Below are 26,094 nucleotides of genomic sequence, written 5' to 3' on the forward strand. Positions count from 1 at the left end.
TCTTATAAATTTTCATAACTATGTTTCCAAGGATATAGCCTCAGCTACCAAAAATGTGCATATACTCCTTTGATCTCGCTGGCAGGAAAAATGGTAACAAGCCAAAGATAGTGTCATTGTTTTAGAGAGGAACTGGGAAAAAGCAATGTTGAATGTAAGGCATCGACATACATTCGAGTAAGTACACACACACACAAATAGCTATTTTGATCAATATTTTGCTCATGTATATATTTTTTGAGCATTCTCTGATTAATAATCCCATTATATATCTGTGACATTGTGGTCATAAATTTAAGCTTACAAATGAAAGCTTCACTGATTAAAAATTAATTTTGAAGTTAGGGTATGCTACTACCAGTTGGTTAAGATGTCTACATTTCTAGTACAAATACAAATTTATAAAGTAATGGGTAAATGCCATAGAACCATTGACTGACTTATCTAATCTTTCTTAAACTTACTTATATTCTCAGCCTGAATAATGACTTGGATGAAGAATGTCATATATTCATTATTCACTTGTCAAGCGAGTGTATCTTATTATTCCTAAAATTAAAACTAGTTGTTCTAGTATTCTAAGATTTCTAAAATAATTCCATTATTGTTATCCCCATGTCTTAAAAAGTTTGAATCAAATAGTCTTCCAAACCAGAGTCAATCTTTTTAGTCCATTTTTATCAATCAATGAATTGTTCCTTTCTTAGGTATTTTCTTGGCGTGCATTTTTATATTTGCATATACTTTGCAGATGACCAATTAAGATGAGAATAATCTGGTCTCTTTTATTTTCTGTAATCATTTCTTTGTATATGTCTCAAGATTGGAAACTGTGTAATATACAGAATCTCAACATGTTAAACTATATTTCTTTAACTCCAGAAGTGTTAAACTATAATTTAAACCTTAAAATCTACTCATTTCAATATAGGCTCTGGGTGATGGAGAATGTATTACTTTTTCATTAAAGGATTTTGCACAATGGACATAACCTTATTCAAAAGATAAGAACCAAATGAGCCACTGAAAAATTCTAAGTGTGGAGTTAACGACATCACTTATCTGCAGATAAATGTTTACACCTAATTTTCATGGCCTTTCAGAAAAGACTATGGAGAGCTATGAAAACTTAAAAGTTATAAACAGGTAGGAAATTACACAGTGCACTGATTTTCTTTCCTGTTTTCCCCACCCCCGCTAGATTCCAGTTTTAAAGATTATGTAAAACATTATGTAGAATATGGCAGTCAAGTAAGTTAAAGAAATACTGTAGTTCCCATTTGGTGATTGCCTTTACTAAAGGCATGTTACTCGGACCTGAGAGTGATCGTTTACTCCTCCGGCTCCGGGTCCACCATTTACTATACTTAGGAACGTTCTCCAGTCTGCCTTCTTCTTCAGCTGCACTGCCATGCTCTTGTTCAACCCGCTTCTCTCTCGCCTAAGCTACTGTGACATCCATCTAAAAGCCACTGTGTTTTCAGTCTTCTTCAACCCTTTCTACACAGTGCTGCCCGAGGGAGCTTTCTAAAGGCTTACAGGTTTCTACCTTGCCTCAGCTGAAAAATCCTTCCATGGCCTTCCATGGATTTTGAGAGAAAAGTTCAAGCTTTTGTAACAGATGTAGTTTGCCACATAAGCCATGCTTCCTCATCTCTACACCTCTGCACCTCTGGTTGTCTGTTCCTTTCATGGGTTTCTTCTCTCTGGTCCTGTCTCTTCCACTCATTCCATAATTCAGGGCTCAGTGCCTCCACCCTTGGGGCTAGGTCCCCTTCTTTTGTTTTCCAAAGCACCCCTATGACAGCACTTCTTTCCCAGAATTTACCAACAATGTTGTGACTGTCAGGTTATTTCTTTCTTTACTCTACGTGTCTTTTATCATACACAGAAGCTGGCACAGTAATTGCTCAGTGAATCCTTTTGGGTTCATTCATGAGTTCATCCACTTAGCAGTTTTTTGAATGCCCATTGAGTGTGAGGCAATGTTCTAGGCACTGGGGATACAGTAGTGAACAAAATTAATAAAAATGCATGCCCTCCTGGACTGCGTAGTCTAGTGAATGGAGAAAGACAGTAAAAAACTAAACAAATAAAATATAAAGTTGTGTCAGGGGGTAAGTGTTAAAGCAAATAGGGGGGTAGGGATTGGGAGGAGTGGATGTGGTGGTATTTTAAATTGGGGGATCAGTGCAGGCTTAAGATAAAGTGACTCTTCGATAGAGCCCTGAAAGAGGTCAGGCAAGACAGTCATGCACGTAGAAGGAGGAAGAAATGTTCCAGGCAAGGGAATAGGAAGTACAAGGCCAAGAGGTGGGCATATGCTCAGTGTGTTCAAAGAACACGGAGGAGGCAATAGGTAGGTAGCAGAAGATGGGGCTCTGGAGAGGAGGGAGATCACATGTGTATGGCCTTGTAGGTGCTTGTAAGCACAATGGTGCTTACTTTGAGTTGATAAAAATTATAGGAATGAATGATAAACACATAGAGTTAAACCAAGTTTTCCCTTATACCTTAGACAATAGTATCTCAAGATAAGAATGACAAGATTTTTCACTCACGTTCACCCAAGTCATTCTAATGCTACTGGCCTATTTTTTTTAATTTAAATTTTTAATTTAAAAAAATTTTTGGCTCCATTGGGTCTTTGTTGCTGCACGCGGGCTTTCTCTAGTTGCGGTGAGCGGAGGCTCCTCTTCGTTGTGGTGCGCGGGCTTCTCATAGCGGTGGCTTCTCTTGCTGCAGAGCACCGGCTCTAGGCGAGCGGGCTTCAGTAGTTATGGCACGTGGGCTTCGTTGCTCCACAGCATGTGGGATCTTCCAGACCAGTGATCGAACCTGTGTCCCCTGAATTGGCAGGTGGAATTTTTTTTTTTTTTTTTTGCGGTACGCGGGCCTCTCACTGTTGTGGCCTCTCCCGTTGCGGAGCACGGGCTCCGGACGCGCAGGCTCAGCAGCCATGGCTCACGGGCCCAGCCGCTCCGCGGCATGTGGGATCTTCCCAGACCGGGGCACGAACCCACGTCCCTTGCATCGGCAGGCGATCTCTCAACCACTGCGCCACCAGGGAAGCCCTGGCAGGTGGATTCTTAACCACTGCGCCACCAGGGAAGTCCCTGGCCTATTCTTATAGATTCTAGATTACCTCTAAGTGCAAGAGTGAGTGGAGGAATTCAATTCATGGCTTCTATATTAAAACCGCAAAGCAAAAATCATCTTGATTACATGGTCTCATTGACATGGAGAGTGTCATGGATGTGGATGTAGGTCTAAGGTCTCTAATGCATATCGAAAGCCATCACGCAAACAGTAAGTAGAATTACCAACCCACGTTAATCTTCAAAGCAGGCAGTTAAGAAATGGATGTTTCCATAACCATTATGCGTTGGCTGCACTTTCCAGCTTGTAAAATTTAACATTTTTTAATTAAAAAGTCTTTTGTTTGATAGATCATGGAATGGAAAAAAAATTAATGAATTTTTCTGACTACTCATGTTAGCACAAATTTGATTGAGGTATTAATTACTTAAACAGAATGCAGAGTTTCTAAATGATGTGCTCTAGGATGCCTCTTGGGAGGTGTTTTAAGGCAAGTTCTGGTTGCCTGCTATTAGGAAATGATGTTCTGTGTGAGCAGGGGGCGGACATAGTTCCTGTTCTGTCCCTGATGGCTAACAGTAAAATTCAAAGCTCTAAAAGCTGCTGGTCATTTCTGGATACAAGAATATACAACCAGCTTCTGTAATAAAAAACCCAGGGAACAAAAAAGAGGTGGTCCATCTGTGAAGGGGAGAATAAAAGCCCCAATCTATTAAGCCATTTAAAATTATTTCCTTTTTGAGTTAAGAATTTTTCCAAGCTTTAATAAAAGTTAGGTAAAATGAAGAAAATACTTTTTAAAGTCTGTTTCCACAGGGAAAAATGATAACACGTATAATCTAACTTACTGGAGTCATAAAATGTTAGTATCAGACTTTCTCAAGGGTTTGGTGCAACAGACTTTAATTATAACCTTTTGAAAGCTATTAACCTGGTCACAGGATCAGAAAATACAACTTGGTTTATAAAGGGTAAGAGGAACTTTGAAATAAATAATGGAAATTTGTCTTACTTAAGAAGGATTCATTTAAGATGTACTTATATAAAATTCCATGTTCTCCTTGGATGTTTGATGAGGGAGGGTCAAGAAACATAAACTCTAGCCACTATTATACGTGAGTCTGGAGTATAATTCAAATGATATTTTACAAGATTCAGACTCCATAGCTTAAGTGTGTGGAAATGCCAAACGAGAAACTTCGGGGAAATGTTTAGAATGTAAGAGTGTGCTGATATGTTTTCAGTGTAAAAGCCAGTGATTTAGCTGAACTGGGTATGAAGGAACACAGCATAAACAAGAAAAGAGCTGACGTGGGAGAGCCTCATCTCTTGTTTCGAGTCCTCCATGGACTTTGTTTTCAGTCACATTGAATCATCTTCCCAAGCAGTTTCCCATTAGCCTTCATATAAAGGTCTTAATCATTCTTCGAGGCTCAGCAGCCATAACTCACTTCCTTTGTGAACCTTCTCCAATGTACCCAGACAGAGCTTGTTTTTGTCCTCTAGCACATTTTAACTGGCTGTATTTTAATATATTTACATATTTTTCAAATCTACTTGACTAGGCAGCAAATTCTTCGGGCCATATATTTTACATCCTCAGCACCTGTATAGCAGTGCTTAGCAAATAAATCATTATTGACTACATTGAAACAATGAATTAATAAATATGAAAATTCTTAAGTTCCATTTACCGAATTTCCTCCATTGTTTTGCAACTCTAGCTACTTACTTCTAATCACTGGAAAGAGTTCTCAAGTTTTTTGTTTTTTTTTAAGATGGCCATCTAAAACTTAATCAAATTGAAAAAGATATAAAGCAAAACTTTTCTAGTATATATAAATAATGCTATTTTGAAATAAAATGGTTACATCGCAGTAGCACCTAATGGAATCAAAATACTAGGGTGAATCATCCATCATCATCTGTTTAGAAGACACATAGACAAGCTCTTCTTATGGGAAGTTAGACACCATTCTATTTTTCTCCTTAAAGTTCTCAGATTTGAGGCAGTTGTTTCTGTTTAAGTATCTGGGATTTTCTTCTGTTTCAATAATATCATTCCATAATTTCTATTATTTGAAGAAGTTCCCCTAAAACAGGTCTCCTTCAGAGCCTATCAATACGATGACATGTTATTATATTAATTCATGAATATTTGATGAAAAAGTTTTAAATGCAGTAATTAATTTTTTGAAAGAATAAATTCTTTTTGACTTCTCTACCTCATGTGCTGACTTTTTGGGGAAAATATTAAACCTGGATGATTCATTTGTTGGTGTTTCCCCAAATCATGAAGCTCTGACCTCCTTATGGGAGGTCTCTTAACGCTCAGGAAATTAAAGAAGCCATACATTTTTCTCACCACTTGAGGTTTAAATGTTCAGTTTAAATGGCCACATGTGGCTAGTGGCTCCTGTATTGGAAAGTGTAGATCTAGCAGATCTACACTGTAAAATGCATAAGAGGACAATCAGGTGAACTGGATTCTACCCTAGTTCTGCCACAGTCCACTCTCTGAGCTTGGTCAAGTTATTTATTCACTCCGATGCTGTTTCTTTAGCTGTGAAGTAATTAACTAGATGATTCCCAAGATTTCTTCTAGATCATTTACACTCTAGTTAAAAAACAGTCACAGAGAGTGACTAAAAATCGCTACAGTTACTTTCTCTCATGAAAATCAGTCCTTTAGTTACACCCTGTATATTCATGAACACACATATACTTCAAATTATCTATAATACATGAATGAATATATGAAGATGCAGAAGAAAAAGTAGTTTTCTGTTGGATTTATCCTGCTTAATCCTACTCCTGGCATGCGATGATATTGGATGAGAGAAAAATATAAACAGGATTTCCTTGCATTAGTACCTGATGTATCAATTCATTGATTCATAGTATTCAGTTTATTGAATACACTAAGCACCAGACACAATTATTTTGTGATGTGATAAATGCTGTGGAGGAGGGGAGAAGGCAGCTTCTAACTTAGCCTGGGGGAGTGTGAATGTCTGTGAATGAGGAAGTGAGTGTGACGTTTTCTCGAAGGAGGTGACCAAAGCAGAAGTCTATTTCTTTGAGTCCATTCAGACACATGGCCCCAGTTACTGCCCTTAGCCCTGGCCAAGAGGGCTCCTGCATTAGGGTCCACACTTTAGAGATCTCTTCCCTGGCTGCACACCTCCTCGTGTGGTAGCCCACCCCCTGACCTTAGACTGTCCTTTGGGTTCCTGGGACCTTGGGATTCTCTGCCCCAATGACTGGAGCTCCCTTCAAGGACTGTGAATTCTCTCTTTCCCAGGTCTGTTCTTCTGCAGAACCACACCACTGGTGTGCACTACAATAAACTGGAGCAAAGAGGTGGGTATTTTGAGGCATGTGGATGGAGTTTGGTCCTGTGAGCATCCCAAACGTCTACGTACGAGAGCTTCAGTCTCATAGAGATGCGGATATTAGGTACGCGTGGGAGAGCGGGGGAGAAGGCCTCGGCGCATTTGGAAAACCAAGTATTACAGGCTCTGGTGGGTTGGAAGGACTCTGTCGGCGTTGCATTTACATGTACGTCACGGACAATCAGATTAAGTGAGAATAATAAAGCAGTAGAACAGTTGCTAAGGCACCCTGGCAGGCAGTGTAGTGTGCACAACTGAAGTAATGCAGTTTTACCAAAAAAGATTTCATTGTTAATTATCTAGTCTAATAACTAAATATCCTAAGATGATTTTGGCCATTTTGGTTATTTGTGATCTGAAGGTTTGTTTGCCTCACCAGATTAAAATCATGAAGAGAAGCCTGCTACTGTGTCCGATGTCTGCCATCCTGCTGATCAATATGGTTGAGACAGCAGAGTACAATTAGGTAAAATGATACGTTTTATCAAACCTGTGGGATAGCAGTGCATTATAAACTAAATAGGTTTAAAGTAAATCTTCACATATTGGTTAATTCAATTTTATTTTAAATGAAGCAGAAGCAATTATCTATGCTTATGTTATTAGCTACCCTAAAATACATTATATTCACTTGACACAAACGTATTAAATGTGTTTGCAGGCAAAATCAAAATAAACTAAAACGGATCTATAATTTCTTTGGATACAATCCAAATTTCACTTTAAGGAACAATAACAGAAAAACTTTTCTGAGTTCTGAACTCTCAGACACCACCAGGGCCCAACGAATGACATTTTAAGTACTCTTATAATTCAGAAAGAGATGAATGGATACGCTATGGAGTCTGCATGTATTTGGGGGGCAGGAGAGTTTCAGTGTAGGGAAGGTGACATGGTCTCTGAAACCTTGGTTATAGACACTTTGGACAAAAAAATAATTTCCAGGAAACAGGGACTAGTTGGTATACTGAATATACATCATTTGTCTTTTATGTTTTTGAGAACTACTATATTTGTCAAAGAAAGAAACAGTAAGGATATCAAAAGGAAAGACACCTTCAAAAATACTATTCTAACAACTATTTAAACTCCTGAAGAACTGAAAAATAAAGACCATTTGTGCCGGGGTTCAGAGCTTTAGCATTTCCAGCTGTGGTCGGTTCTCGGTGTGATTCTTGAGTCTAATTTTATAAGCCAGAGTAATTCTCTCCTTATTTAGATGGAGTCCAGTTTGTTTTAGCTCAAGATTCTGCCTTTTAATATCTCCTCTAGAACTTCTCGCAAAACCTGAAGGTCTTGTTTATGGAATAGGTGCACAGCAGGGTTAAATAAATGTGGAACTGCTTGAGAGGCAGGACTTCTTTTTTATTCTATTAGAGATGCTGTTAATCTTCAGATGATTATTTTTGCGATATAAAATATATAGCGTGGATTGTGAAAACTAATTCCCCACCTGACACACTCATAAACAGTTTTGAAAGAGCTAATTTTAGATCACTCCTAGTTTTTTCATTTCATCATTAGAGACATTTTACATTTAAAAAAATTCTCTAGTGCCTCTCGAGATCCTCACATAAGCAAACACTCCTCCATGGTGCCAACCAACAGAGGTAGTGGGTTTTGCATACTGTGGAAAAGATGAGAGCAGTGGTATATATTATCTTCCCTTGTCTGAACTGGTGGATGAGAAGGGGTGTGTTATGAAGAGGTGATGAGGTAAGAAGATGTGATATATAGGAGAAGGCCAAACACAATGATGGCAACAAACAGGACAAAAGGAATAAGTTGCATTATCAATCCCAGTATTTGACACACTCTAACTTAATTGACAGCTATAATCACACTGTCGTTAGCCCTTATGTCTCATAGCGTGGTCTTTCTGTATGCCACGTTATGTCATCTGACATTTCTGTCTTAACAGCAATACTTCTCATTTATGGAAGTCTGTGTTCCATAAAGCATTTTCATATTTTTATTATTTCACTTGCTTCTCACCATATTCCAGTGATATAGGTAGAATAGGAATTATTGCCTACATTTTATAGATCAGTAAAAAGGATCACAGACGATAGTCATACACTCCTAAGTTGTTCTGAGGCCAGAATTACTTGTAATATGTACTTTTCTTTCTACCAGACTTTGAGTCAAAACACACACACCCACATACGCACACATACATATAATATTTGAAAGGAAAAAGAAAATGTCTAAGGAAATTTTTCTCTGCATGAAAGCTGCTATTATATTTCCAGTATCTCCTGTCTTTGAGATGGGTTAAAATACACAGGTGCTATTTGTTAGTAAACATAGTGATTTTTAAAAAAATGATACTTTAAAAAATAATAGAGATATTTCACTTTAGGCAAATATATAAAAAATTCAATTTGCTGGGAAGAGGAATTAGGGGATTGTATTGCTTTATGAAAAGACTCTGAATAGGATTGCTTTAAATAGCAAAATTTCCCAGCACATTTAAGCTATGTTGATTTATGAAAATCTGATTCACATAGAACTTTACAGGAATACATCTGTTATATAAATCCATGCTCACCTGTAATTTACTGTTGAGGGAACAACTGAGAGATGATAATAATAATAACATACTCATACAATTCTTCATTATATATTTTAAAGTGCTCTCTCCTAATTTATTGCACTTGTCTTTGGCAACCTTATAGGGGAGGCAGAGAAGGTATGATTTTCCTTTCTTTACAGACGAAAAATTGAGAGGTTAAGTGACTTGCCCAAGGTCAGACAGACAGACCATTCATTTACTGCTATTAGAGGGATGTAGTTTTAAGGAAGTAAGGTTCTTCCTCTTAATTTTTTTTTTTAACCAGCTGTGAAGGCTATTAAAACAGAGGTGGATGATCTCACAAATATGCTGTTGGATGAAAGAAGCCAGACACAAAAGTTACATATTGTATGATTCCATTAATATGAAATTCAAACGCAGGCAAAATTAATCTGTGGTGGCAGAAGAGGGACATGGTGATGGGAGAGTGGGTAAAGGGGGTTTCTAGGATATGATAACCTTCTATTTCTTGATCTGGTTTGTGGTTACACAGCTATGTTCACTGTGAAAATTCACTGAGATGTATACTTATTTGTCTACTTATTAAATATATATTATACAAGTTTTCTTTTAAAAAAGAATTTTACCTCTTTAAGAACAGTAAATGCTGCACTTTAGAAGATCACTACATGAGACATATCCTTTGAACATGTGTGATTCAGCTGAGTTTCTCAGCTTCATTTTTTGAAATGAGAATATGAACTATATCTGAAGAGTTTAAAGAGAGAAGAAAGGTTTAGAGAAAAACACTCAGGATCACCTTTATCTGAAAAGTTGCTATATGAAATGGGAAATCAGAGCAAACTAAGAAATGATGTAATTCATTTAGGACTAGGTGGAACATTTATACTTAATGACATTAAGCTAGGAATGGTAGGGAAATGGGACTAATTTGTTGTTCACACCATGTATTATAGAGCGTGTATATGAATTTAAGGAAGATAAGATTATAATTTTTTTAAACATCCATTTTTATTTTAGAACTGTGTATATTACGGTGCTGCGCTGGGCATCAGGGTAGAAAGCCTGTGGCAATGATAAAAATCAGAGGCTCTGCACACCTGGGGACAGACAAGGGCTCCTAAGAATCCTAAACAGCCTTGGACGTACGAGTGTATGGGAGGAATATGTTTCGACTGTTATCCGCGATAGAAATTACAGGTGCATCCAACTGCATAAAGCAATTTCAAAACTTATATGGTAGTTTTCCAAAAATTCTTCACCCGCTCTGATCCTATAACCTAGAGAGCTAATGCTGCCCTTGCACGCAAAGTTACCACGGATCACAGATGTTTTATTTAATTTTCACGTACGGTCTTTTGTTGTTGTTGTTTTTCTTTCATTTTATTCTTTTTAAAAAGAATCCATTACAGTACTCCCGGCCTGATTGTCTGTATCAAATATCTATCTTGATACTGTAGGTCAGAAACAGAGAATTTCCAGGCAATGGGTCAGGTGTGGTCCCAGGATGCTTCCATTTCACCAGTGATGTTTTGAAGGCAGCTACATGACAGCTAGGACTACAGCTTGTTGAGTGTCTCCCCAGGAGGGCTGTTGAAGGCATCCTGTGCAGGGAGAAGCCTTTGACCTTTAGCCCATGCACACATTTGTTTTAATTCTTGACCAACTAACGTGTTCCTGTGCATTCGTTTCACTAGGGCCTAGCTTCTATTTTTTTAAAAATACATTTTATATCCTGAGCACCTGCGGGCTGCGTGCCACACATCGTGTGAAATGGACATGATCAAGTGGATTTCATCACTGCATCCAGGGCAAGTGTGAGACACAGCTGTCCTCTGGAATTTGAGTTATTAGAGCGTCATCCTGTGTTCTCCAATATTGTTCGTGTCACAAAGTAGGTCAGGAAGGTACCTCCAGAGACAGGGAGGAAGTGACAGGGAGAGGTAGGTTGAAGGAATCCTACTCTTTGGGGCTCAGCAAGCTGCCCTAACTTCTCTTTCACTGGCAAAGCATAAACAAACTTGAGGAGCTGGGACCTGCGTGTTTACGGGCAAGTCCAAGAGGAATCATTTCATGATCTTTTTTAAGGACAGAGATCAGCAACGCACAACTGTTTCTCTCTGGGTGGAAGGACAAATGATATTCAAACCATAACTGCTGATATTTTAACCATTAACTTACCGTTTTATTATCAGTTTCAGGGGTCAAGAAGGCACAACTGTCCTCTCCCTTCGGCAAAAGAAAAACCTCTTGAATCACTGTCGAAGGTTTGCTCTACTGGTTCACAGGTAGTGATACCTGGTTCCTTTGAAATCTCATTTCTGTTTAAGCTAATAGGCATATCCCTGAATTTAATCTCTTATAACAGAGTCTTCCTCAGCACCCTCTGTCACTTGCTTCACCTAGAATCTCCCTCTTTTTTCCTGCCGTATCAGTTCTTCAGATGTGTTGTCATGTGATCCTTAGCATGTGATGGACAGGCCCTATCACTTCTTTTTTGGTTGTTTGTTTTAAAGGAATACATTTTTTTTTTTTTTACCATTAAAAAAAACTGAAGTATAGTTCATTTACAATGTTGTGTTAGCCTCAGGGGTACAGCACAGTGATTCACTTACCCCTATCACTTTTAAACTTTTACTAATTCTCACTCTTCGTTACAGATCACACAACAGGCACATTTTTTACACATAGTCTTGACCACAGTTTTGAGTAACTTGTTTTTTCATTCTTTTCAGTATAGAAAAAGATAAATTCAGATACTTGCCATCAAACCTTGTTCTCCTGGTTTCCCTGGTTCACCCTTAAAAAAGAATAATGATAATTTTATTAATGATGTAAACAGTAAAGACCAATTTCAATCTTTTTTTTTTTCTTTTTCACAATATCCACTAGGGATCTTGAATGTCAAATATATACTTTTTAGGCTAAAGAAAGGAATGCAAACACAATGTAATTTAAAGAGCACTGATGTTCTTTCTTCAAATGCATTTTATAAACATTTTAGGATTTAATACAACGAATCTATATTACAGCACAGATTTAAGAATTATGCCAAGAAGGTATTCTAAATAAAATGAGTAGTAGTGATTATACTGTAAAGCAGCTACGGGTTCTCTATCTTTTGGGGTTTCATCCCAAGAAAAGGTGAGACATTAGAAGACACTTTTAGGATGAAACCACTACCTCTGATGGTCCAGTGAAAGCAGTCCTAACAAGCAGCATATTACGCTGAAAGTCAATTCCTTATTTCATATGACAAATTTATAGCAACTTTTGGCGAGGGGTATGAGGCTTATAAGAAGGTTGTCCCAGCAAAGTTTTAAAGTACCTTATAGTCTTAAAAAAAGAGTCACTCAAAAATTACATAAATATATGCATATAAAAATGAAATCTACCAAAACATTAATGACTATGGCCGATTTGTTCTTTCGGTTGCCTTTATTTTCAAATTTTTCTACTTTGTGGATAAATGTTTTATTATTACTTTTGTACTACAAAAACACTGATGAAAATAATTTAAGTTAAAGCTGGGCTTCCCTGGTGGCGCAGTGGTTGAGAATCCGCTTGCCGATGCAGGGGACACGGATTCGTGCCCCGGTCCGGGAAGATCCCACATGCCGCGGAGCGGCTGGGCCCGTGAGCCATGGCCGCTGAGCCTGCGCGTCCGGAGCCTGTGCTCCGCAACGAGAGAGGCCACAACAGTGAGAGGCCCGCGTACCAAAAAAAAAAAAAAAAAAAAAAAAAAAAGCTATACATTAAATAAATGATTTAATTCAGCAATAAACCTGAATTTCAGGTCCTAAAGTCATAAGTGTACACATTTTTGACCTTTTCCATGTATTTCTTTAAATTGCTGAGTTGCCTGTACCCAACCAAACCATTTATCTAGTGTCCTGTGCTACTACTCTATAATCTTAGTAGCTAAGTACTAAGCAAATTAGTACTTAGATCTAAGTGTTGAGATCGCTGTTAAGTCATTTCTATTAATAAGCTTCACATACAAAGGACAAATGATATTCAAACCATAACCCCTGATGTTTTAACCATTAATTTTACTATTTTATTCGTGATTTGGGGGGTCAAGTTACTTGCAAGGGATAAATATTAGGAAGATTTACCTCTTTTACTTTCCATAAATTGCATAGGACTTGATTGTCTCTATTTTGATCCTTTGTAAACTGTTATCAATCTCCCACCTAGTTTTTCAAGGCTAGCCTTCTGTTTAAACCAAAGGCATTGAGGTACTCTATGGCAGTCAGGACGCAAGTGAGATCAGGCATCTCCACCCGCAGACTTCTTGAGGCTTACCTGAAGACCAGGCCGGATGCTGTCTCCAGATGTCTCCCTGTGGTTTGCGTGGGTGCCCCGAGGGTTGAGTGGTAAAGCAGATTCCGGCCTGCGGTGACCTCTCTGCTCGGGGACTTTCCTATCATCCCATGTCCTTCAACCGGCTACACTCACTTGACCTCTGCCACCCCCGTCCCCAACTCCAACCCAATTCCCAGCGCTTTAAAGGAAGCAAAACCTGTGAGAACAACTGATCCAAAAAGCAACTCACAGGCACTCCTGGCATTCCGCGGGGGCCATCTTTCCCTGTGTCCCCAGGAGGCCCTCGTGGGCCTGGAGGTCCTGGAGGGCCTGGAGGCCCAGCCTGTCCTTGGTCACCCTACAGTGGAGAAGGGGACAGACCAACAATAACCGTGAAAGGTAAAGACCCAGGTCTTCTTTTCAACACTTTAAATTTGTACTATCTAATCCACATTTATACTGTGAAAAGACCCAGAACAACCACAAATGGTAAAGCCTGTAGGCAATTTGCCTGCCAGTAGGAAGCAAATAAATATTCATGCTGGGTGAGCTGAGGAGACGCTGTTGAAATCCAAGCAGCTCAGAAACCAGCACTCTCAGCTCTTGGAAATAGTGTATATGTTATCCTTATACTCAGAGCTGGTAGAAAACTTTTGCATAATTTTATCCATGACGATGCTGCATCAGTTATATTCACCTTGCTTAACAAAATGGCTGCATTTATAGTTGGACAAATGTTTACTTTTTCATAACTTATAAAATTAAACGTACAAGGCTCTTGTCATGCTGTGTAATAATTTATAAATTACCAAAGCTAGAGAGCTTAGAAACTGGATCTATCACTGGATGTAATTTTTAAGCTTTCTTTTTTTTTTTTTTTAATTTAAGAAGTAATTAGATTGGCTTTATACCTTTTGGTTTTGGTATTTTCATATACATTTCAAACAAATGCAGGTCACTAAACATAATTTTGCTCTAGGCTATTTTAAAATATAAATACCCACCACCCACACTCTGCCTATGAGAGATAAATGGTAAAGCAACAGTATGTAGAGTAAAAATTGAATGCAAAGGAGAAATCAGACTTGAGCAAGAATAAGCACTACCTTAATCAGGCGGCGTTTAATGAGCTGCTGATCAGCAGAGAGAAACCCATGATTGATTTTAGGAAACACCATCTGATCAGTCAGGTGAGGTCAAAGGTTGGAGTTCAGAGATGAGAGAGTTGAAGAATAGGCATCAGAAGGCCCCAAGAAAGAAATAAAGATACACACATTAGACTGATAAAAACCATCAAACAAAACAGAACTGGCACTTGTGTCTGACATCGGACCCTCTGGCTCTTCTTGAAAGAAACAGAACCCTGAAATGGGATGGTGAAACCAGAGTTTTAGTTAGAAATGAATCTTTTTTTTTTTTTTTTTTGCTGTGGGCGTTGGGCCTTTTTAAATGTTGTATATTAAAGAAGCAGGTAACCTGGAGCCACCTGCATCCCGAGCAGAAAGTCCAGAGACGAAGTGCCAGTTCAATTTCTGTCAGACTCCTCAACCAGCATAATGCGGCATGAACCCGACTGTCAATTTATGGATGCCCGAAGCCCAGAGTATTTAGGATTGGTTAATCCACTGAAAACGATCACAGAGCATTGCGATGCATGCCAATCAAACCACCGAGGCGTGGCGCAGCCTTAGAGAGCTTGCCTGCCTTTCTTCGACTTCAATACGCTCTTCTCTCATGGGCTCAGGATTCTCCTTCTTAATGTACGTTTGACCTCATTGATGGAGGTGAGGTTCCAAGTGCCCAATAACCTGTGTGTGTGATGAAAGGGAACGCCTGGACTCGGAAAGCCAGTTGAGCTGTCCTTGCTCGCTCTTATGCTGATTGCGGGCTCTGACTGAGCAGGCATGGGTGCCAACCACGAACCTTGACGGTGAGGATCTGATTACTGTGCAGAGCGGCAACTGTGGAGAAGCCTGGCAGACCCTATGGACAGGGCACAGCACCAAAACAACACGACACAAAACGTCACACAGACATTCCACTGGTGGACAAACTCAACAAGCACATACCTAACGCCACCCCGTCCTGCCTCTAAGTCTTGCCTTGTTGGACACAGTAAACAAAATCAGACCCATGAGGCCCCCAAGCCAACCATTTCTGAAAGGGAACGATCAGCTTGAGAGCTCAGGTCCATTGGGATCTGGGTACATATGCTTAAGATTTCTGGACTCTTACGTACAAAATGTTAGTACGGAATGGAGATGACTACAGGCTCTGTTATGAACACAACGCTGTGCTTTCCCTCTACTGATACTCTGTTTACAACTCAGGACATACAATACATGTATCAAATCTTTTTTGGACAACAGTGAACAGAATTTTGCAGTCAGATCAGATGTGTGCCTCAGAATAAATGCAGTACGCTTCACAAAATATAGTCTTACCACCCACATATCAAAATTTCTGTCTCCAATCATATGATGATTCTCAGGTCTTTCCTGTTTCAGGAATTCCTGCAGAGGTGGTGGATGGAAATCTGTCTCTTATAACATGTGTATTTCATGTCAGGGGGGTTTATGGTCACACTCTGCAGTAATCACTTCTGTCACATAACTTTTCCAAAAGAACTTGACAGTTCACACACCCCCTTGAAGCAGAAAAGCGGTTTTGAATTCCTTAACCAAGGAAAATGGGCAAAGGATGTTTTAAAAGCCTGTACTTGACTAGCTTGTACTAAATTGTGTTCACAGGCGTTATCAATCGGGTAGGTTTGAGAGAGAAATTTTGCCTGTGTTCTTTTTCCAACAACATGTGATATCAGAGCCTTGTATTCCAATTTTTTTTCCCACCCACAATACTTTTACAATACAAAAAATTAAACAACAACCATGGTAATATATGGCCTCGAGTGTCTGCAGGATTCCTTCCTATGTTTTCCCCTCCCCACTGCTTTTCCCCTCTTCCCACCCAAATCTACTTCAAGGATATTTCTAGAAAAAGCCAGAAATTTTCTAGTTTTTAAATTTTATTAGTTTAGGTATATTTTTTTCCCTTATTTCCTCCTTATTAGGGATATATTTTTCTTAAGAGAGACAATAAAATTATGTTTGTAGTCTGAGACATCTCTTTAGCCCTAATGCCTCTGATTCTTGTTCTTTAGAGCTGGGACTTCTCAGGAAGCAAAGCCGAGGAAATCTTATCCCTTTTGCCAAGTCCTGTCTGATAAGGTTATTGAGTGGCTGGGTAGTTTCGAGGTGACCTATATCCTCTTTTTCCTCTCCTCAAGTAAAAGTCCTTTAAACAGAGACGCTCCACAAATTCAGAAATGCTACAAGTTGGAAAACAGATGTGTACAGTTTGCTTTTGTTTTACTGTGGAATATGAGTTTAAAATGTTATTAGATGGTAATGTGCCAGCATCTTTCCATCTGTGACTCATTAGCCCTATATTATACCGTCAGAATTTTATATATAAACCTCGTATTTATGTAACAAAGAACAAAAACAGATACAAACAAGAAGTCTATGAGGGATCAGAATCTTGATTAGTGGCGATAAATCATAGTGTCACTTTAAATGGGATTATCTAACAAAAATAATTTAAAATGAAAAAGCTTTTAACAGCACACATGGTAGACCTTACAAATGTTTTGAAATTTGCATGTATAAATAAGTCACTTCTTGCACTAATATCTGAGCATGACCAGTTGGCTGTTTGATCATATTTTCTAAATGCTTACAGAAAAGCATCAAGTTTTAGAACTTAGTTTGGTTTCCAGTGTTAACGAGATCTAAAGAGAGAAGTGGGTAGGTAATTCCCATCTCAGACAGATACGTTTTCTCCAACAGAAAATCTCTATTTGAGGAAGCTGATTTTATATTCCTCCATCATCTTAACAGTGGACATGCTACCAGTCAGGAGCTTAGAGCAACATTTAAAAGATTTCATCAGCGAGTTAGGCAAAAGGACTTCAGGGGTTTACATGTAGCAAAGTAGAAAGGGGACAGGTGGGCGAATTCTCTTAAGTTCTAACAAAAAATCATGACCTGGGCTGCAATATCCTAGGACTCTGTGCTTTTCACACTGGGGTAATGTTTGAAAAGAAGCACATGCCAGTGTCCTGGGGAGAGTTTAAAGGCAATAATAAATATGGTACCTCTTCCTTAAGAGTCCATTTTAGTGAATGGTGTGTGTGTGTGTGTGTGTGTGTGTGTATATATATATATATATATATATATATATATATATATATATATATATATATATATTTGGCTGCACCATGTGTCTTGCAGGATCTTAGTTTCCCAACCAGGGATTGAACCCGTGCCCCCTGCAGTGGAAGGGCAGAGTCCTAACCATGGGACTGCCAGGGAATCCCCAATGGTAAATAAGTTGAGACATTTTTATATAAAGCAAATGTTGACATATTTGAGGTGGAATGAAAAACTTGCACACATTTTTAAAAATGTTACCATTTGACGGTGGTAGAGAACCTCATCTCACAGGGGCTATCTCCAGGTCACAGAGACACTCAGCTGATTCTGCTTCCTGCAGAAGGTCTTTGGAGGGTAAGTTTGAAAAGCACTGGTGCTGAGTACTTGTCTGTATGGCTAGACTTTGGTGATTATAACTGCTAGGCTGCCCTAGCTGTTCACACAGAGAGTGTACTTTTTCATCACCCGTGCCATTCTCCCACAGTATCATTAGTCACAGTCCTTTCTAAATAACTGGAATGGACATATTTCACTTGGTTTTACATCTTGGAAAACTTGCCTGGTACACAGATGGTTTGAGTGGGTGTGGGAAAAAAAAAAAAAACTGTCTCCAGAAAAACATGGAGAAAGAGCCCAGGAATAAGCTGAAGTACTGAACTAATTTGTACAGATTTTCACCCCCAAATATTTTGAGTTCTTAAGAAATTGGATATACAAGCGTATAAAACTACTTCATAGAACCCATTTTCCTGAGCATAAAGACTCAGATAACTTCATGAATCTTCCCCACATTCTGTGAAGTAGGTAACCAACCAGGACCGGTGTTTTGACACCATTACAGGTGGCTCTATCTCCCTGCATTGCCTTCTAGAAGGAAAGATGCTGGCCTACCCCAAAGGGATGGTGAACAAATAAATAATTCATAAGAAATGCTGCTAACTACTTGGAAGCCATAAATTCAAGATGCTATTGTCATTTTTATTGTGTACTCAGGAATGATGAGTGTTACATGATTACATTATAGTGAGAAAATTTTGTGTTTTGTCAAAAATATTCAATAAGGCAATGATAGAGCCAGAAACTTAATCCAGGAATTCTGATTCCAGACTTTGTCAGCATGAAATTTTGTGTTTATAATTTCTCTCTACTTGTTTTATAGTTTAAGTATTAGAAAGCTTAAAAATTGATGAGTATAAAACAATATTTAAGAAGTATTTACTGAGTGCCTTCTGTGCAGTCTTCACTGTGCTAGGCCCTGGGGATTGAATGGTAAGGACCCTAAGCTCACTGGGTTTAATGTGTGGTGGGGAACGAGGAAAAAATAAGCAGCCAGTAATGATAGGAAGTGGTAATCATTACAATGGAGGAATGGAGGGGCTGCAAAAGAAATAAAACGTGCACCTAATGCAAGGTTTGGGGAGCCATGGAAGACTCCCCAGCCAGGTGAAAGAGGGGATGGGAGTTGGCAAGGCAATAGTAAAATCAAAGACAGAATGACCATTTAGGACGATGTTACAGTAGTCTAGTTGAGGGACTGTGTCTTAGAACTAGAGGAGGACAAACTGATAGTTTCATGTGATATGAAGGAAGTAGGATCCATAGGACTTGTAGCTTGGCTGAGAACATAAGGGAGAAAGGGGATCAGAGAATGGTCCTAGGTCTCTAGCTTGAGCGACTGAAGGATGGTAGAGGGAAGACTAGGAGGAAGAGGGTTTTCTGGGGCAGGCAGGTGGTTTCAGATGATGAGTTCAGTTAGCTTGCTGAATTTGAGGTGTATATGGACATCCAAGGGGCAGCGGTTGTATGTGCATATAAAATAGTCAGGAGAGAGGTGGGAAGCACAAGTCATAGGCCTATGTGGGGTCACCTAGGGAGGCTGTAGAGAGAACAGACCTAGGAAGGAACCCTTGGAAAGACTTTGATTTAAGGGATGAGCAGAGGAAGAGGTAACTACAAATAGGATTAATAAAAAGTGGTTGTAGAAACGGGAGGAATGTGAACTCTTCTAATAAAAATTCTGTACAGGCAAATGACTCAAAGTGGTAGACACACTTGACTTCACTGTTTACTGCATCATTCATTATGCTGAATAAATGCACATAAATGACCCATAGTAAGAACAGGCTAACAATGGCAAATATCACTGATGATGGATGCTTACTAGTGAGCACAAGGGGGTGTCCGTGAGGTTGTAGAGGTCTGGAGGAAAAAGTAAACAATTATTTTAATTATAAAGGTGATCAAGGGGCCCCCATAGCAAATCGTATTGGAAGAAAAGATATGTGTTATGCTGAGAAATGAGAATCCCTGAGTTTCTCCATAAGGTAAACAGTATCATAATTCTGTTTACCCAAAACATATCATGCATTGCGACACAACCATTACAGTGGGTATGTGTGCAGCATAAATAAAGACAAATATTCCTAGAAGTTGATAAATGATTTCTAGCTAAGAGAGACCAGATGGGGAAATATTATAATAGATTGCAAAAATATTTAGGTAAAAGAATAACTTTAGTTTAACAGCAGGAACTCTTAGAAGGCTAACTAAGGAAAAAAAATAAAAGAAAGAAATTTGCTGCTAAATCATTCCATATTGCAGTAGATGGCATAATCTGTCTGAATAGAAAAATCAACCATATAAAGCTAAACAACTGAAAGAATCCTTTGAGCAACCAAATAATATGAGCACTGGAGCCTGTGAAAATCAGTATTTATAGCTGACTGAAAAAGGCTGTCTTATGATAATTATGGAAAGAACTAGCTTTCTGTAGTTAAATTAAATATTTGGCTCAAAAAGTTAATTTTTCCTTTTTATAGATACTCCAAGTTCCATGCTATTGTGTTCTATCATAAATGTTAACCCTAGTCACTCCAGGAATTATCTTTTATATGTATATGATAAATGTGAATGTACAAATTATTTAGAAGAGAAAGAGAACAATGCAATCTCTACATTGACAAAGTCATGTCATTAAATACTATAGCCACTGAAATGCTAAGTAAGCAAAGACAAACTGCAAAAGATCTATAAACAAGCAGAAAGATGGCAGAAAAACTTCAACACTGGTAGAGGTAAAGAATAAGAAAAACCACCTGAAGTACATATACTGAGACAGGATCTCCTTGCTATGATCAAAGAAGGGATTCCAGGGTGTGTTGTGTTTCCCAAGGGCAGACAGCTAAGAAACACCAACAAAAGATAAGACGTCATGAAAAGAGGTAGGATTCCCGAAGAAGGACTGCCCCAGCCCAAGGGAACCAGAGAATGCAGTGTAGATGTGGGAAACAGGGAAGAAAACAAAATAGCCTCACAGTCTGGGAAATAGGGCAAAATTAAAATTATGTCAATTTTATTTATATAAACTTTGCTATCATTGAATCAGTCCTATGTTAGGGTTTCTTAATAATAATGAGATAATAAATAATGATGATGATGGTAATGATAGTAGTGGATACTCATATGATACTTACTGTGTGCCAGGTATTAGTTCTAAGAGCTTTAGCTCTTTTAGTCCTCACAACAACCATTCGACAGATGAGGAATTGGAGGCACAACGAGGTTATGGGTTTTGCCCGCCTAATGATAAGGAACAGAGCCAAAATTCACACCCCACCCATCTGCTCCAGAGTCTACCCTCTTAGTCACTATACACCCCATAAATCCTTCACAGTCTCTGAATTTCATTCCCATTTGTTCATTCTTTTATTCAAGAAGAATTTATACTATTCTAAGAGTTTATGCTTACTGTAAAAAAAGGCAAAATTTGGACACTGAGATTAGAAAGCCTTACCCCAGGCTTCCTGGAGCTTAGAGTACAATGAAGTAATGCAGACATTAACCAGGCAATTATGAATGTGTCTGGGATCTCTTTTCATATAAGTATCTATGCTCTTTTTCCCTTATAGTCCTCCATTCCCTTTGTCCTTCAATCAAGCTGTTGGTTGGCCATCTGCTATTGCGTCAGGAGACGTACGAGGAGGTAGGGTGGAAAAGAAAACTTGTTTGCCAACATTGCTAGAAACCAAAAATATCTAGGAAGGTATTCCCCCAAACTGGAAGAGAGGAAGGAGAACTGTGGTCCTCAAGAGCAGAGGGGGCCTAAGCCCTGCTTCCCAGCAGCACTTCCAGGAAGGCAACAATACCTCAAAGAAGAAATGGCTACATGACTTATCTAGATGCAGCCTTGCAAAAGATTTCCCTGTCTGAAGCATGGCACAGAAAAGCAGAGTCCCCCATGCCCCGGTGATGCAGCATTGACACACTGTTTCTGAAGGGCCTTGCAGGTTAGCTGGGCCACGCTGCCTTCTCAACAGCAAACTGTGTGAATCGACAGTAGAAGACAAGGTGCCTCTCAATTCTCACCCCCAGACCTTCTGATGCTATAAGACCGCGGAAAAGTGAGTCAGTCCAAAAGGAGGAAGAAAGTGTGGAAATCCCAAGCAGACTGATGTTTGTTGTTTAGTCAACAAATGGAGGAGATGTAGATTCAGAAATCAAATTTTTATAGAAAATTAAGTCATTAAGATGACTAAGAAATTAATATTTCTTAATCATCTGAGTTTGGGGATGAGAATCCTACCCTTGAAGTGACTATGATGACTGTTAGCAAAACAAAAGCTATGAGAATGCAAAGAAAGGGGACCTAACTGAGGTCAGCTGGTCAGGGAAGACTTCCCAGGGAAGTGATGTTTAAGTTGAGACCTGCATTATGAAGTCCCCTGTAGTGCCTGGCCACTCTCCAAGGGCTCTGCTGCCTTCCTTCCTGACAGTATCAGCAAGATGAATATTGGAACCAAAGAGAAAGTATATTTTTCTTTTCCAAAGATATGCTGAATCCACACTTAGAATACAAAGATGAGGTCGTGTTCTAGGTATTCCCTTGAGATCTAGACCCTGTTCTCCACTTGAGGAGGTTAGGATGAGGGCAATGGCAAGGACTGTGGGTGTGGGATTCCTGTAGGAGGTTAGATGGATGAAATCAAGAGAGATTATACTAAAACATCCATTCCTTCACCTAACAAGTGACTCTTAAATATGCCAAATATAGAGAAAGAAGCTGTAAGTGTTTAAATCTAGTAGGGAAGGGAGGTTATCACATGATTTTCAATTCAAATGGAAAATATACTAAATTAGTGCTAGTTAGAGGAGCAGGCAGTATGCTTTTTAAGCACATTCTGACTGGGGAATGGAGTTGTGCCTCTGTAGAGGTGGGAGTTGAGATGGGTGACGAAGGATGAAAAGGACGATGCTATCTGAGGTGCAGTGTGGACTTGGGGCCTCTGGAAGAAGGTATTCCAGTCTGAAGTATAGTGAGCAAAAAGGAGGAAGGTATACTTGGAAATTGCTGGTAAGTTGAGTTTAGTCGGGGTGAAGCAGTTTTTAGGTAAGAGCCTAGAAAAGTTGATAGGGTATATATATGGGAGGTCTTCAAAGAGGCTTTAAAGGGGGAAGTTGTGGGAAACCATGAAGGTGTTTATAAAATGAACGTGCCACGCCATACGCGCACTTGAGGAAGACAACCCTGGCCAAATTATGATGAACAGATTAAACATCAAGATGTAGTCCCGGGCCCTTCATCCGCGATTATGATGAACGGACTGAACATCAAGATGTAGTCCCGGGCCCTTCATCCGCGATTATGATGAACGGACTGAACATCAAGATGTAGTCCCGGGCCCTTCATCCGCGATTATGATGAACGGACTGAACATCAAGATGTAGTCCCGGGCCCTTCATCCGCGATTATGATGAACGGACTGAACATCAAGATGTAGTCCCGGGCCCTTCATCCGCGATTATGATGAACGGACTGAACATCAAGATGTAGTCCCGGGCCCTTCATCCGCGATTATGATGAACGGACTGAACATCAAGATGTAGTCCCGGGCCCTTCATCCGCGATTATGATGAACGGACTGAACATCAAGATGTAGTCCCGGGTCCTTCATCCGCGATTATGATGAACGGACTGAACATCAAGATGTAGTCCCGGGCCCTTCATCCGCGATTATGATGAACGGACTGAACATCAAGATGTAGTCCCGGGCCCTTCATCCGCGATTATGATGAACGGACTGAACATCAAGATGTAGTCCCGGGCCCTTCATCCGCGATTATGATGAACGGACTGAACATCAAGATGAAGTCCCGGGCCCTTCATCCGCAATTCCAAAATCTAAAGTCCCTGAGAACAAAACAATTCTTCATAAGTTTAACTAAAGATGTCTCTAACTTTGCAGCAAACCCATTTGGCGGCAAAAAACTTATTTGAACAGATGTGAGGCTATTTCTGCTCATTAATAATCCTGGGGCTTCCCTGGTGGCGCAGTGGTTGAGAATCCGCCTGCCGATGCAGGAGACACGGGTTCGTGCCCTGGTCCGGGAAGATCCCACATGCCGCGGAGCAACTAAGCCCGTGAGCCATGGCCGCTAGGCCTGTGCGTCCGGAGCCTGTGCCCCGCAACGGGAGAGGCCACAACAGTGAGAGGCCCGCATACCGCAAAAAAAAAAAAGAAAAACAAACAAACAAACAAACAAACAAAAAATAATCCTGCTTAGTGTGAACATGCATGTATTTCACAGCAGAAATAAATGGTTTAATTACAGAGTGTCTCAGGCCTCTTTAAGGGTGTCAGACAATGCCTGGTGTATCAACAATGTTAACTTTCTAATACCTAAAAACTCTAAATTCTGAAACACATTTGACTCTGAGGGCTTCAAGGAAGGATTGTAAGCTTGTTCCAAAATTGATGACAAAGAACCACTTAACAGAATTAAAGATTGTAAGAAGAGTAGTAAGTTTTGAAGTTAAGGCAATGAATTTCGTTTTGAAAAATACAACTTGTTAATATAGGCTAGACTGGCAAATAGCCTGTCTAAATATATGGTAATCTGAATTATATATTATAATTTATACCAGTTTACAGTAATTAAAAATAAATTTCCATCTATGTTTTCAATTTTATATATTAATCAGACCTAGCCTGATCAATGGTTATCTAGTATCTTTAATTAATTGCTTTAATGAACAAATAAGCACATTATTGTTAGCATATATGTTTTGCAAGTAAATGCAAAAACAGACCCGTGAAAATTTTTGATCTTTTAGGAAAAAAAAAAAAAAAAAATCCAGAGCTCTTGTTTAGAACATCAATTTGATTACCAAACACTGCATAATAATTTGCTTAACAATCCCACCCCTTTAAAAAATAAATCATGCAAAAGCTTTACTTCCACCCATCTGATTTTCATGCAGTTTGCATGAAAATTCTGAATTATTTAATAAAAGATTAATAATCTTTTAATTCTCCAGGAATTTTCCCTCAAAGATGGTACAGTATCATGATAACGTACAAGACAATAATATTCTGCACCTATACTTCTGTTGAAACCAAGGGGTGCTTTCTAGCTGAGGCTGCCAGGTCAAGGGCTCACCTCAACTTGCATATACCCTATCCACTTTCTGGAAGAAAACAGTCTACACTTGAGAGAGGAGGCACAGTAGGATCAAGGAAAGAACAGTGCCAAGCAAATAGAAGGTTCATCTGCTGACAGGGCACCTTACACTGAAGGGAAAATCGGCATTTGTCCTGTGAGCAAAACTCAACTTTTCTTGCATTCTTCATTCTGGGAGAAAAGGAAAAGTGTCCTGTTATTCCCTAGAGACTCTATTTAGTGTCTGGCTTAATGGGTATTTGCTAAACTTCCTTTGTATGATATTAAATTGAGTTGACTCTGAAATTCCTTGGGCATGCTTCCTGGATGGCAGCCTCTTTTCTTCTTCCCTCAGAAGAGGTAGATGGCTAGAAACCAGCGTATAAAAGAGCTGGTGAGAGTCCCATGGGGCTCAGTTATAACAAGTGGACAGCTATCCTTGTATTTCCTAATCCACCTCTTAAGTTCACCTCCCCCACAAATAAATTTGAGCCCACAGCAAACACTTGATAGCCCTCTGGGATAATGGAACTATTCAAAAATGACCTTAGCAACAAAAGGATAATGGAGTAGTCAGAAGAGTTCACCAGAGAGCATTGTTACCTGGAGTAGTATCAGTCTAGGGGTACATTCCTCTACTAGTTAACTAGTCCTATTCTCTAATATACCCCTTTAGTCCACATCCTAAATTTTAGTGTTTTCCCAGGGTCTGTTCAACTACTCAAAACTAAAACAGTCTGTGTGTTGAAAGCATCCCTGAAATTTGCATGTTTCCATATGGACCTAAAATACTGAATGCGATTTAGGACATTTGAATGCCCTATAATTATATTTATATTTGATGTTACTTGTTGAACACCGAGTAAATGCAAATGGCTCTAAGGACCAGGCAGATAACAAAAATAAGGGAGCAGGTTTAAGACAAAAGGAAGTGGGGATGCTTGGCTGAATAGAAGTCCAGCTGGGGCTAAAAGGAAACAAGGAGGACTTAATTGATTTTGCCACAGGGGAAAGCCTACCTAGTACTGCTACATCTTCACATGCTTCAAGAGAAGCCAGAAATCTGAGGTTTTTCTTTTCTTTTTTTTTTTTTAAACGAATGCTT

The 26,094-nt window shown here is 39.2% G+C and overlaps 1 protein-coding gene across 1 annotated transcript in view; it reads right to left on the reverse strand.

The window, feature by feature from the left end:
• COL25A1 (collagen type XXV alpha 1 chain) overlaps positions 1–26,094 on the reverse strand; it is a 463,430-nt gene that overhangs the window by 110,652 nt on the left and 326,684 nt on the right. The window contains exons 8-10 of the mRNA XM_067036470.1: positions 15,262–15,321; positions 13,589–13,696; positions 11,795–11,830 (exon numbers count right to left, since the gene is read on the reverse strand). Of these exons, the coding sequence (XP_066892571.1) occupies positions 11,795–11,830; positions 13,589–13,696; positions 15,262–15,321 (204 nt within the window). The remainder of the gene's footprint in view (positions 1–11,794; positions 11,831–13,588; positions 13,697–15,261; positions 15,322–26,094) is intronic.

Source organism: Kogia breviceps, chromosome 6, assembly GCF_026419965.1.
Source record: "Kogia breviceps isolate mKogBre1 chromosome 6, mKogBre1 haplotype 1, whole genome shotgun sequence".
In the NCBI taxonomy this organism is placed as follows: Eukaryota; Metazoa; Chordata; class Mammalia; order Artiodactyla; family Physeteridae; genus Kogia; species Kogia breviceps.